The sequence below is a fragment of the Marmota flaviventris genome, chromosome 17 (assembly GCF_047511675.1).
Source record: "Marmota flaviventris isolate mMarFla1 chromosome 17, mMarFla1.hap1, whole genome shotgun sequence".
NCBI lineage: Eukaryota > Metazoa > Chordata > Mammalia > Rodentia > Sciuridae > Marmota > Marmota flaviventris.
The window spans coordinates 67,777,513-67,792,233 of NC_092514.1; the positions used below are offsets into that span (position 1 = coordinate 67,777,513).

At 35.4% G+C, this 14,721-nt stretch overlaps 1 protein-coding gene across 3 annotated transcripts in view; it reads right to left on the bottom strand.

Annotated features, from left to right (window-relative positions):
• Abca9 (ATP binding cassette subfamily A member 9) overlaps positions 1 to 14,721 on the bottom strand; it is a 59,270-nt gene that overhangs the window by 16,897 nt on the left and 27,652 nt on the right. For all 3 annotated transcript variants that reach the window (XM_071602965.1, XM_027946278.2, XM_071602966.1), the window contains exons 18-25: positions 14,103 to 14,222; positions 12,165 to 12,363; positions 9,107 to 9,273; positions 8,260 to 8,393; positions 6,930 to 7,067; positions 5,678 to 5,785; positions 1,612 to 1,785; positions 1,313 to 1,426 (exon numbers count right to left, since the gene is read on the bottom strand). In XM_071602965.1, coding sequence (XP_071459066.1) covers positions 1,313 to 1,426; positions 1,612 to 1,785; positions 5,678 to 5,785; positions 6,930 to 7,067; positions 8,260 to 8,393; positions 9,107 to 9,273; positions 12,165 to 12,363; positions 14,103 to 14,222 — 1,154 coding nt within the window. The remainder of the gene's footprint in view (positions 1 to 1,312; positions 1,427 to 1,611; positions 1,786 to 5,677; positions 5,786 to 6,929; positions 7,068 to 8,259; positions 8,394 to 9,106; positions 9,274 to 12,164; positions 12,364 to 14,102; positions 14,223 to 14,721) is intronic.

Sequence of the window (14,721 nt, forward strand, 5' to 3'; positions counted from 1 at the left end):
ATCCTGCACATTATTCCCTGAACTTTCCATACCCTCCTTATAATACAACCACTTCAAAAAACTGTTTGTCCAGGTCTAGTAAAATTGAATGTGTGAGTGCAGATCTAATAATTCCACTACTAGGTTTATATTTCAAAATAAACATACATGGATACATGAGAACAAAAACACATATAAGAAAATTAATGGCAGTTTAGTTCTAACAGTGCAAAACAGTTCTAACAGTACTTGAATGTACAGCAACAATGCATTCATGATGCTTGTATTCATGATGCTTATGCTTCAACAATGCATTCATGATGCTTATGCTTCAGCAATGTATTCATGATGCTAATGCTTCAACAAGTTGAAGCATTAGCATCATGAATACAACAGCATGGGAAGAAATGAACTATTATGATAATCATCAGCAGGTCGACTCTAAAAGACACTGTGGATTAAGAGCAGATACTTAGTGCATTCTACATGATTCCATTTTTATTAAGTTCAGAAACTGGCTAATGTATGAATTTAAAATTATGAATAATGATTTTTTAAATAAAGGAAAAAAGTTAGAATGGGGGATGAGGTCTTCTAGGGTCCTAGTAATGTTTTATTTCTCAATGTGTCTAGTGGTTTTATGGCAGGGCTTACTTTAAATATTTTTGTGTGCTTAAAATATGTGTGCTTTTCTGAATGTAAGATGCACTCTTCAATTAAAAATTATTTTTAAAATATGTGGAGAATAATGCACAGGAAGCAAGAGTAGAAACAGAGCGGTTCCATGCTGGTTGCAGTACTCCAGGTGAGACATGAGGAAAGCTTAGACAGTGGACATATTGGGAAGGACGGTGCCTACTGAACAGGCTGGGCAACATGCATGTGGATGGGATGCAGGAAGAGACAGAGAGGAAATAAAGATTATTCCTGATTTTTTATATGAGCAATTTGCTGGGTGGATTTTTCAGCAATAACGTAACCTATTAAAAGGCAATGAAAAATAGTCTTGAGGAGACGATTATATTTCAGATCAGGATCATTGAATCTCCTTACAAATATTCAGTGACACCAAGTGAACTGTTAGGGGTAAGAAATCTTGCTCAGGGGAGTCTCAAGCTCTGGAAACACATTGGGGTGGGTCATCATTCACAGAGGGTCTATACCCTCACATGCAGCACATTCTATATATATCCGATTATCTTAGAGCAGTCAGAATTTCATAGAGAGCAATATTTATTTGCCATCCTAGTTAGTACAAAGATTAAAATATATACTCCTGGATTTATGTAAAAATGGTTAAAAATCAAGCAATTGGCAGTATTTGCATACTTACGATTAAGAAGAAAAATGACCAAAGCCCGCTATTTTTTCTGCCATTGCGAAAAATGAATGAGATCACATATGTCAAGAAAACAAGAGAGGAGACATATCCAATACTGCACAGGACCTGAAAATGGAAATATTTAGGTTGAGTAAGGTAAATACTATTTAGAAAAATAATCGTATGTATCTGTCAACTTTCCAAAGCTATAACTTAGATAATTTGAAGTTCTTTGGTTTAAAATCAATAACGGTTAGTGCATTCATAAAAAATAGTCTAACAAAAACTATTTCTTAACTTTTGCCACTTACCTGAATTGATAGGTTTTGAATTATAATTATAATCTCCTCTGGGCTAAACACATAATCCATTATTTGCATTATAAGGAGAATCAAGAAGTACAGGGGAATGTCCACCAGTGCCTGTCCAAACCAGTAAGCAGAAGGGTAGAGGCCGGAAATCCAGAGCTGGGAATGAACTTTTCTCTGGTAAAGAAACAGAAGAATCATCTACAGATACAGAAGAGTTGAGACTAGGTAAATTGTTTCTCTCTTTATTTTTTTAATTTGTTCTTACTAGTTATACATGACAATAGAATGTATTTTGATGGATTATACATATGTGGAATATAACTTCCCATTTTTGTGGTTGTACATGATGTGGAATTACATTGCTTGTGTATTCTTATACACACATAGAAAAGTAATGTCCAATTCATTCTACTATCTTTCCTATTCCCATTCCCCCTCCCTTCCCTTCATTCCCCTTTGTCTAATCCAAAGTACTTCTATTCTTCCCTAGAGACTAGATAAATTGTAAACATACAGTCACAAAATAATTCATATTTGCTATATTGTTTTGATAATTATTATTCTGGTTTGCAAATGGCTCATGCTTCTATTATATAATTCATATAATACCACCAGCCACATTATGATTTCAGAGTCCAAAGGAAACAGGCACCAACACAAGAGGCTGACCATCCACCAAGAAGTGAGCTTTGCCTCAGTGAGAAGATGACTCTTCCTTTCTTTCCAGAGCTTCTTTTTCCTTTGGCATGAAGATTTGCAAATTGCACAAAGGTTCAACAGAAGTGGGTAAGATTGCCCATAAGAGTCTTAAGATTTATTCTGAATATAAACAATGCACTTATAATTGGCACTTTATTTGCAGTCTAAGAAATAATCATCTAAGTAGTTAATTTCATTTAAAAAAGACTCCTTAGGTTGGCATGATCAAGACTTCCTTTAAAACACTGTACTCGTGGTCTTTAAGTAAACCATATTTTTCATTATTACACTGTAAAGACTAGTGGGTGAATTTTGATACTGTGACCCATTTCCAGTCACATGGTTATAGTGATTGTTCATGAGTCTTAAAAATGTCATTTGGACTATTTAAAAAGTAAAGCATAAAAACGATTGAAACTTTAAATCTAAAATTGAGTCTGTATGATGAAATTTATTAGGAAAAAATTGAACACAAGTAAATATTCTGTTCATCTGAAAGGAGGAGACAGGAAATCAAATGAGAGTATGAGAGTGAGAGGATATTATTGGAAAGCTGTTGTTTCCTATTCATTAATTTGTTTATATTTATAGGGTTTGTACCATGTGGCTGGCTTTGTCTTGGTCATGAGGCTCTTGTGCAGTTTAAGTTACAGGCAAAAGGGCAATAAAGGCAATAAGCAAATTGGTATAGCAAAAGCCACCTAGATAAAAATGTATAGGTATTGAGATAAAATATGGAGTAAAGTCAGAGAGGGTTCCCTTGTGAAGTGATATATGAGTGCCATCTGGACGATACATAGGGCTACCTAGGTGACAGGTTGGAAACACTTCAGGCAGAGAGAAGGCCCTGCAGTGGGCAAAGGTTGACCTTGGGGCATGGCTGGAGCACAGTTAGCAAAGCAATAGTGGCATCAGGTTGGAATAGAAAGATACACTTGGGTCCAGATCACCGTGGCTGTACAGAAGGGCAAGGATTACATTGTTGCTCCTTAGTACAATGGGAATCCACTGATGGGATCCCAGGCAGGAAATTAACTTACATCAGCTTGTGTTTCTAAGGAAGTATTGTCACACTGCACAGAAAATGGAGAAGGAGAAGAATATTATGATATGGAGGCAGTTGTATTTATGCTGAAGATAATGGTGGTTGATTTGACTAGGGCTTCAAAGAGATAGAGGAAAAACACAGATTCCAGATATTTTTTGAAAGTAAATATTATTGACTGGCTATGAAGGAAAGAGATTGGGGTTTGAGGGAGAGGTGTCAGTGTCCTGGGGTTGTCCATTAAATTTTAAATAAATAAAGTTTTGAGTATAAGTATGTCCCATGCAATATTGGGAACATATGCATAATAAGAAATTATTCATCATTTACCTGATTTTGAAATTCAGCTAGGTAACTATAATTTTATTTGCTAAATCTGGCAACCCTAGCAGGAATACTCCTATATTTCAGGCAAGAGTAAGAGAATGAAAAGTAATCCATTAATTATAGAGATGAGCAACAATAGAGGATTTAGAGAAAAATATTTCTGCTTTGATGATGGTTATTCCTAGTGGGGAGGAGACAGTTAACAAGTAAAAGAGAAAAGATTCAGAGAGCAACACATGCCATGCACAGATTTTTTAAATGAGGTCATATGGAAGTGATGGGGTATCTATTTGAATAAGGAGGGGTGGGGTTTCACCAAAGTAATGTTTGTTTTGAGATCTGGGTGACAAGAAGTCAGCTATATGAACAACAAGGGGGAAAGATAGCGCTAGAAAGAATCTCCAAATGATATTGGCATATTTAAGAACCAGAAGGAAGGATGGAGTAGGCAGAGAAGGAGACTGCAATGAGGAAAGTGGAGAAATGATAGGATGAGGATGCAGGGTTCTGCCAGACATCATAAATAATTAGAATTTAATTCTTGCTTCCAAGAGAAGCTACAGGAAGTTGCAAAATAAAATAAGGAGATGTTATTTAAACAAATGAATGCTCACTCTTGTTGTGTGAAAGGAATTGATTGCAAATGGGTAGCTACTGCAGTGGTCCAGGTAAGGAATGATGATGACTTAAACTAGGATAAACCATGGAGACAGAAGGAATGGTGGATTGAATACACCCATTTGTGAAGTAGTACTTAAAGGGACTCACTGATGGATTGGATAAGGAGCTCAAGGACAAAGAGAAACAAAGCTTACTTCAAAATTTCATGCCAGAGCAATTATAAACAATCATCCCATTTGCTGAGACAGGAAGGTTTGGAGAAGAGCAGATCTGGTGAGGAAATGAAAATTTTCTTTTACCCATATTTGAAATAACAATTTATCTATGTGAAAATATCAAGTTGGCTATTGTATACATGGAAGTTGAGAATTTTGGACATAACTGGAAAGAGCCCCAGGACTAAACCCTGAACATTTGAACATCAAGCACTAACACTTAGGGGAAAGCCACTCTAGGCTAGGTATTCTTCTGAGTGACACATAGGAATTATTTCACCACATACAGAAACCTATTTCAAATAGATGCCAGGATTATGCATTTTATAAGTGATAAACCAAGGCAGAGAGTGACTAAGAAACTTTCAAAATCCACACTGCTTACTAATGGACGAGTCAGGATTTAAACCCAGACTCAAGAAAAAAAAGGTGGGGGGCTGAGTAGAGGACGAGAAAGATTGACAAGACCAGTAGAAAGAAAATGGTGAATGAAGAGAAGGTAGAACAGTGTTTAGTGTTTCTCATGAAAGAAGTTGCTAAAGACAGGGACAGTTTAGGAGCAGAATAAATGAAGATTAATGCAGGCCCATCAAAGGCTTCTCCAGAACAGTCACAAGTCTCGGTGCCAAGCACCAGGTGATGACACCAAGGGCTGGAGATGGGAAATGGCTCTTTCAGAGCCAATAAAAGTACCACAGAGAGGTAGAAAGACCATCATAGGCTTCTTGAATTTTTATATAAAAGCATAATAAAAAATGACACTTAAAAGGCACAATCTTTTTTTTTTTTTTAACAATGTCAAAGTGCTGTGGTGAGTCATAACTTTACCACCAAGTAGACAGTGGAAACCACCATTAAGAGAGGGGAAATGATTAGGTCAGGAGGCAGTAGCCATAAATAAAACCATAAGTGACAGAGTTGAAAGCTGTTATTCCCTATGGGCTGGTAATATTTCCTAAGCTGCTCTTTGTGAGGTCTTATATTTAAGGAAAATAACATTTTCTTCATACTTGGACAACTGTTATTGAAATGGTTGATTATTCATTGTGTCAAGCACATAGATTAGATGTACTACCTCTGGGTAAAGCTCTGGCCATAAAAGTCTAAGGGGATTCTCTAGACATTACAAGGACTGGAGGACTGTGTTGACTCCTCTTACTTTGTAGTCTCCGATGCTGCTCATCGCAATGTAAGGAATGAAACATGCGACCACAGGTAACCAGAAGAAGGCGCCACTCAGGTACTGGTACTCGGAAGGCATCTGCTCCTGAAATCATGCAGATCAGAGTGAGCAATGGCAATTGGGCATCCAGTTCCTATGTGCAGTCTAAACTCCATCAGTAAATAAGTGAATGAACACTTCCCCAGCTCCTCTTTGCAACTTCTCATTCACATCCATTTCCAGTCCTGTCTTGTAGTAATTTGGACATTTTGAACATGTTTCCTGATGTACTTATGAAGAAGCAAGCTCAACCAGATGGTATGAATTGGATAAGGTCCCACAGTTACTAACTTGTAAAACAGGCATGAAACCCCTTGCTCACTGACACACGATTACAGTGTTACTAACATTGATATATACCAACAAGGCTGAGGTTTTAACAGAAAACAGAGATTGGGGACCATCAACAAAGGGGATATTTTGCTACTTTCAGAAATTGGTGTTAAATCCGTTCAATTCAACATTTACAATGAGTCATTCCTCTGGTACAGCATAATGCAGAAATAATAAATTCGAATGCCTCTGTGGACCTGGCAGCAATAAACAAGTACGTGAATGTTAGAAGAATAATGGAACTTGGAGAAAGATAGTCCACACACGTGTTTAAATAATTGAGGCTGGTTTATATGTACATTGCATTATTATGTGTATGTTTAAAACTTTACATAATAAAAAGTTTCATTAAAAAAAAAGAAACAAGAACTGTTCCTATGCACCTTATCCTAACTCAGCTCATCCTCTAATCTAGCAAAGCTTTATGTTTTTTAATGGAATCTTCCTTCCAAAGGAAAATAATATTAACAGGAAGAATAAGAACAATTTATTAAGCACCTGTAATTTTCTATGTTATATATTTTATCAATTGTTTTTAAAATAACTTGAATCAAGACATCACTTGTTTTAACTATGTCCCACTAAATAGTGACAAGATCTAAGATCAAAAATCATAAATATCTTTTCCCAAATTAACTGTATTTTTATTGCTCCATTTACCAAAGTCATGAATAAAATTTTAGTGTTTTATAATAATTACTAAACAATATATTAACATATAAATAATGATTTATATATAAAACAAACTTATTTAAGAATAGGTTCATAAAATCAACATGATGTTATTTCTGTATTTCAAGGGATTTTCCTGAAAACTTCTCATGGGTCAGTATCAGTGAGATAATATTATACTTACTTCATAAAATGTGCTTCTATCAGTCTGAATGCGCTCTGAAGAATTAAAGATTCCAAGTAGCCCATTACTAATAATATCCATGAGGACGGGAAAGCAATTCAGCCTTTTGGTATTACATGCTATTGAAAATCTGTGATCCTAAAATATAATGAATATACCTAAGTCTTCAAAGAGTAAATGCAAAATTAATTAGTTAATATGTAGTAAATAATGTAGCAAAATCATAATAGGTAATGTAGTAAAGCCACAGCATGATTAATATCACCATCACCTTTGTAACTTGATTAATTTTTAATATATGTAAATGAATCCATGACTTTGGTTTCTACCCAGCTTAACATCAACCTTGTGGCTATTTATGCCTAAAATTGCACAAAAGAAAAAATACTTCGAATGGTTTTTAATGACACCGTAAAGCTTCAAAATGCAACTTCACTTGCTCGTGGCCAGAGACTTTATATTCAAAGGCAATTATTTGTTTTACAAGTAATAATTATGTGGATATTTGGAAAGTGGGAGGCAGGCAGGTAGTTGCATTGAAAGTGTACATCTTCACAAATACTGAACATGCACATAAAACCTCTTTTAAAATGACATAACATTTATACATATAATGTGGTTATTTATTCCTCAAAGAAAAAAATTAATTAAGTATATTTACCAAAATATAAGCAAGCATTAAAAATGTGGTTTTGCAGTGATAATTAAATCAAGTATATAGTATCTAACCTTAATTACCTAAAGCAATATTTATTATGTTATAAGTGCCACTTAAAAAAAAATGTTTTTCTGGGATCTCTAGAAAGTAACTTAATACCCATCAAAGACTAGTTTGATAAAGGTGATTTAGTTCATTTTTGGCATAAAAATTACTCCTGAAAATTAAATATGACAAGTTACAAATGGCCGAGCTTTATGACACATAAGAGCAGTGATTCACCCATGTGACTTGATTGGGACCTCTAACTCAAATTCATGCATGGTCTAGGCAAGTGATACAATGAGTAAGGGATACAGAGGTTTTACAGACTGAAGAGTAAAGGTCAAGTATAAATTGGGCAGTTGTTCTCAGTTCTAACTGAGAGTAAGATTTAAATTAATGATTGAAAGGCAATCCGATTGGTAAAATTTAAACAAATCACTATTATAACAGTTAATTATGTACTGTTATATTGGAGGCTGCTATCAAATAATTGTCACCTAACTTGTATGAAAATGAGACCTACCACATTTGTGTCAAAATGACTTTCTGGGGAGTTCATTTGAATTATTTAAATTGTATTCTCATAATCTATCGTTGGTAAAAATAAGCAACCAGATCCTAGCTCACCTTTTCATCCCCTAACACAGTGATCACGCCATTATAGAATGGCTCGTCTGTGCCATTTCTAGTTCCGAAGGCATCCACCTCCAAAGCTATGTCCTGTTGTCTCAGCGAATGTATGAAGTTATCAATGCTTGACCCTATCATAAGGGAAAGATCAAAGGACACAAAAATGAAACAAAACAATAATCCAGTACTACAAAAAGAAAACAAAACCAAATGGTATCACTAAAAGCATACCACAATAATGACTGTCTACGGATTTTCTTAAAAGCAGAATTGGGTCTACTGTATAAACCCATTCTGCTATTATGGATATAATAAAATTTCTTTACCTAATACCTAGAATGTTACTTATAGTTTATATTAGGGTAAAAATACTAACTAAGTAATAGGCTGACTATGGCTTGGTGGTAGAGTCTTTGCTTAGCATGTGTAAGTCCCTGGGTTTGATCTCCAGCAACATACACACAAAAATACTAATTACTAATACCATAATCCTTGAAGCTGTTCATCTTCTATCTTCTTACAAACTTGGAACTGACCTTTTCCCCCCAAAGTCAAGCAATGAAAATATTTAGAAAATGACACAGAAATATCTCAAAACTTCAGTCAATGATTTGCCTTCCTAAATCCCCCTTGGTTGCTCTGTGAAATGACCATTTAAGTGGACTTCAAAATATGGTTTTGAAACAAACTCTCCAATCTTGTATCTTTAATTTTCAATTAATTTTCTGTTCAGTTTCACAAGTGTTTTCTAAAACACGCAGAAATTTTTTTTCTTCAAATTTCTCCCCCAGGGAATCTCTTAACAGAACAACATTTACAAGTTCCGTTTTAGCCCTGTGTTCACCTGTTTTATTGATGACCAGTAAAAGAGTCAGAGGATCTTGTGGTTGTTGTCCTGGTGAAAGGAAGTACATATTTGGAGACAGTCCCCAAGAGTAACTTTTATTGTATAACTCATAAAACAGATGTTCCAAAAGTTGAGGGATAAAGCTAATCCCAAAAAGGAATAACCTATGTGGAGGAAAACATAAAAGAATAATCAGTAGCAATTTCTGTAGATTATTAGATGTGTTAGTCAGCTTTTAGTCACTGTGACCAAAATACCTGACATGAATAGCTTAGAGGAGGAAAAGTTTATTTTGGCCCATGGTTTCAGAGATTCAGTCCATGGGAGCCCGAGTCCATTGCTGTGGGCCCAAGAATAAGCAGAACATCATGGTGGAAAGGACTGATGGAGGAAAGCTACTCACCTCAGGAGCCTGGGAAACAGAGGGAGAAAGGGGAAGGAGTCGCAGGGAAGGTGAACTCTTCCAGGTATGATCCCGGTGACCCACCTCCTCTACTCATGACCAGCCTGCCTATAGTTACCACTCAGTGAAGTAGTAGTGCTTTCAAATTATGTATCTATGAAGTGGATTAATCCACTGTTTTCATTCTTTCCAGTGTCAACTATTTCCAACCAATTTTTCACCATTGCCCAATTCAGTTTCTTGGCTTTCTCCTCTATCAGTCAATTTTCAATAAATAAAACCTTAATAGCTTCTTACAGTCCAAACTTTTTAGTTCTATATATTCTAATATATTTTTTTAAATTTTTGAGACATTTTATGTTTCAATGAATTTAGAATTATGGCTGCCATGACCTAATCATTTTACTTCTGAACATTTCCACATTGGTACAGGAGCTTTGAGGACACACCTCATATGGAAACCATAACATTAGTTTTGAGAGGATCATGGTTATAATAATAGAAATAAATTATAAGTACTAATAAACATTTGAATCATGCCCTTTCCTCTTTTTTTCTTCTTTCTAAAGTGAGAAGGTTCCTATGTACTTACATTTGGTCTTTTTCTGTCCACTCATGCCTCAGACATTGCGTTCAAGCCTATGAAATCTGATTATTGTTTAAATCCTCTCTCCAGTGCCCACCTCTTTCTCCATTTCAGTCCGGCTTTCCTTCCTTTATCTGAAGCACAGCCACTTGGCATATCACCAACCTTCAGACCCTCTACACTGTGAAACTTTTCCTATCCCATTTCCAATTTCTGTAGTCACAACATTTTCTCGGTCCCCTGGGCTCCAAAGCCAAATCATTTCCCACTCATCTTTGAAGTCTGTTTTTCAAATGGCTGAAAATTCCTGCCTGTCCTATCATTATTTCTTGTCTCCAAAACCAACTTCTCTTGTCTGCTTTTCAAGATGGACCTTTATTTTCTCTGTCTGTTCTGTCTTTATCAATATTATCCTAAATCACTTTGTCATTTTTTTCCAGGGTCAACTATTTCCAAACAATTTTGCACCATTGCCCAATTCAGTTTCTTGGCATTCTCTTCTGTCAGTCAACTTTCAGTAAATACATAAATAAAACCTTAATAACTTCTTAAAGTCCAACATTTTTAGTTCTATATATTCTATTTTTTTAAAAAAATTTGAGACAGTCTATATTTCAATGAACTTAGAATTAATAATTCCTTTAGATTCCACATGCACTTTCATACTCAGTACATTTTCCCTGCCTGAATTTCTAACACTCTTTCTCTCCGCACCTAAATAAGTTCTATTCTCTTACATCAGTTCTTCCTGAATTGTTTGATGCCTCCATTTGACAAAATCTCTTTCCTACTAAGTGCATAGTTCATAGATTTGTCTAGTTTGTAATAAGCATTTTAAATGTTTAGCTAACCACCCTTATGGATAGATTGTTACACTAGTTTGGAAGTTGAATGTCTCCCAAAGGTCCACGTGTGAATGCTGGGTGTCCAGGGTAGTACCCTTGCAAGGTGGGAATTGTTAGGAGGTGGGGCTTCATACTCTATCCTCAGGTCCTTAGAGGACCTTGAAGGCAATTGTGAGACCCCAGTCTCTTCTTCTTTTCCTCCACCTACTAACTCAGGATGTAGATTGTTTGCTCCACCACACCCTCCCTCCCACCATGATGCGGCACCCTCTCCAGAGGCCAAAAGCACGGGACCACCTGATCTTGCGCTGAAACCTCCAAAACTGTGAGCTAAAATAAAATTTTCTCTTTAGAATTTGTTTGATATTTCATTATAGTGGTGGAAGCCTGTCCAATAAAACTTTCATGTTCTATTTATTTTAATATATGTGCAAATATTTAACAATAGAGTCTTTCACAAGCATGCTTATAAATATTTGGGATTTATATATCTCCATATACAGCTGGGCTTATGCAAGGAAGTGATATTCAGTAATGAGACTGAAGCTATAGGAATGTGTGTAAACCTTATCGTGGGCTCTAGATGCAACTGTGGAACTAAACCAGAGATGCACAGAGCCCCAGACTGTAACACTGAAGTTCTGAGAGAGTGTCTAGTCTGTCCTGCAACATTAATTCTAACCTGAGTTTCCAGCCTGCTGGACTGCCCTGTGGATTTAGACTTGCCAGTCCCCATGGAAGTGGAGCCAATTCCTTAAAATATGTGCACACATAAACATATTCATATAAATATACATGTATACAAACACATACACAAGCATGCACACACACATGCATGTACATGCACTACATTCTATTATTTCCACTTCTGTGAAGCTGCTGAGAAATGAAAATTTTGTCATTTTTAGAACAGGACCCAAGTGCTAACATCCACATGTGCACTAAGAACTACTTCAGCCTATTGTTATGAACAAAATTTGTGTGAAATTGAAAGAATCTCAACTGTTTTATGTTTTGATTATGTATCCACATGAGCAGTTAAGAATGCAGTTTTGTTGTAGTCATTGTTGTTTAAGACCATATGCAGTTACTGGGACTTATTTTATCTGAGTGTTTCTTTCATCCTTTTTCTTTTGCTCTCTCTCTCTCTCTCTCTCTCTCTCTCTCTCTCTCTCTCTTTGGTGCACAGATCAAACAAATCTGAAATATCCAGATACTCACATGGTTAATAGGCTTTTTCTTTCTTTCTTTAACATGAGGAAGCGAACTTTGGCTATTGCGCAGACCTGCTGCCTCCAGAGTGCCATGCCACTTGCTGTTTTCTTTGTGGCATAGAGGGAAGTCAGAACTTGTTCCAGCTCAACAAGGTTTCCCCTATCTTTTGCCCCATCACCTTGCAATTGTTGCCAATTTCCAATATCTAAAATGTAAGATAAATCATTTATAAGGTGCTATATTAATTAATTGCACATTTTTAGCTTTTCCTATGATCATCTTTTCAACCAAAGGTGCCAGATTTAGCCTACTGGGCAAAGAGAAAGTAATCAGATTCATGGTATTTTTAGAGCAACTATTGAGAAAATGAGACAGAAGCAAAAAATATTGATATAACAAAAGGAAAACTTGTGCCTTCTGAAAAAAATCCTTTGCAGGAATTCTTCTAGGGAAATCAATTAAAATAAACTCATAAATAAATATCTTCATTGCAAGAGATAAACTTTATTCTAACCAAAGCAAAAGGGTACTCACCTGCAAGAATATAAAGACAATACCAAGAGTACTTTTAATATTTTTAAGAACTCAATAAAAGTTTATTAATTTTGAGGAGAGGCATAGTGAAAACTGATAGACTTCTAGAAAGCTATAAAATATGTACATTAATAGTTCATTGCAAGGGCTGGGGCATTTGCCTCATATACATGAAGCCCTAGTTTGATTCCCAGCACCACACACACACAAAAATTGTTACCTATAACCACTGAAAACATGTAACATGCATGTAACTTCAAAAATAGATAAAAAGAGAAAAGAGGGAACTAAAAATATACTTGGTCAACATGGAGAGCAGATAAGTCCCCAGTTATTGAATGATCCTACAGCATTGGCAAAAGCCAAGCCTGGGAAATACTCCTTGCCAAAGGTGAAGATGTTGTCAATCTTGATTCTCAGCTTCTGAAGCTAAAAAGTTATTAGATGTCCCAGGACAATGGCTTTCCTGGGTGCAGCAGAATGTTCCTATCACTGCAACAGTAGAATAGGTGCAAAAAATGTTTCTAGCTCTATAACTTTTTAGAGCTTTAATTTACAATGCCCTTGCAGTTTAACTTCCTGATTATGAGATGCTGTATAATAAACTCATGGAGCTATTTCTGAGTCACTTTCCTCCATCAGAGTGAAGTGTCCCACCTGGCCCCAGATTTACTTAATAATGTCTCTGTTTTTCTCCATTTCCAGGCACCCCTACTTGATAATCCTTTTTTGATGCTGTGCAGGTTGCCGAAGTTGGTGCCCTATATAGGACTTGAGTATAGGGGAACTCAAAGAGAATCAGATGACACTCCTGAGATGTGCATGTATTTTTTGAGATCTCAGCATTAGAAGTGGTTACTGTCAAAACTTTGTTAATGCTATGTGAATCATGGCAGGTCAACTTTTTAAAAATTTAAAGTGCTCAGAAAGAATAAACCCAGTGAGATGATAATAAACCAAAACCAAGAAAATGTCTTAGAAGCAATCAGACAGTAAAGACAATACTTTTCAATCAAAGGCAATTAGACTGACATCAGATCTTTTCATGCAACAACTGAATCCCCAAAACACTGGAATTATACCTTCAAAAAGCTCAAGAAAAGCAGGTATCAATATCAATATAAATTTTCTTTTCTCTATAGCACTTATATTCAGGTAACATTATACAGCATATTTATTGTCTACCTCATGAGGACCTAGTGTAGTACATTACTGTATTCCACAGAGGTATATTTCTTCTCTGCTTTAAGCTTTCCAAAGACCAGTACCAACAGATGCATACAATCTCACCATTCAAAGCATATTTACAAAATAAAATATTTCACAGAAAAACAAAATTCAAGTTTCTTTCCTTTCTTCCTTCCTCCCTTCTTGGCTTCTTTCCCACCTCTTTCTTTTTCTTTTTTTTACCTGATTCATCAACAGTTGATTTTCCTTCTAATTTCAGGAATACCTCATTCAAAGTTGTCATGGAAACACCATAATTCTCAATGCCTTGGTTGGAACATCTATCAAGATCCCTATAAAGATCTAAAAAATAAACAAAACATAGATCAGAATATTCTAATTTATAATGACATTGATGATAATTTTATTTGTCAAAAAGCAAAAACACTGATGATAGACCAAATATACTTCTACGAGAAATGAATCATGACATAGAAGTTTGTTATTTCACATCTATATAGTGCATTAGTTTCCATGTTTTCTTGAGTTTCAAAGTCAAATGTAAACATGTTTTTTCTATTCTTTGAAAACTACAGTTTTTTAAAATAAATATATTTTATTTAGTGTACTTTTTAAAGCTTTATTTCTGTTATATTATAGGGAATGCTTAATTCTAAGCTCCAATTAACTAAAGAATATTTTCCAGAGAATAAAGATTCATATTTTCATGTTAAGAATAATTGTTAGGTAACTCTAATAACAAATGCAAATGAACTAATGTTTATGGAAATATGTAACTGTCACAGAATCTTTCCTACTTCAAAAAAGCATAAATTAAAGAAAGGGCAAAGTATTTACTATG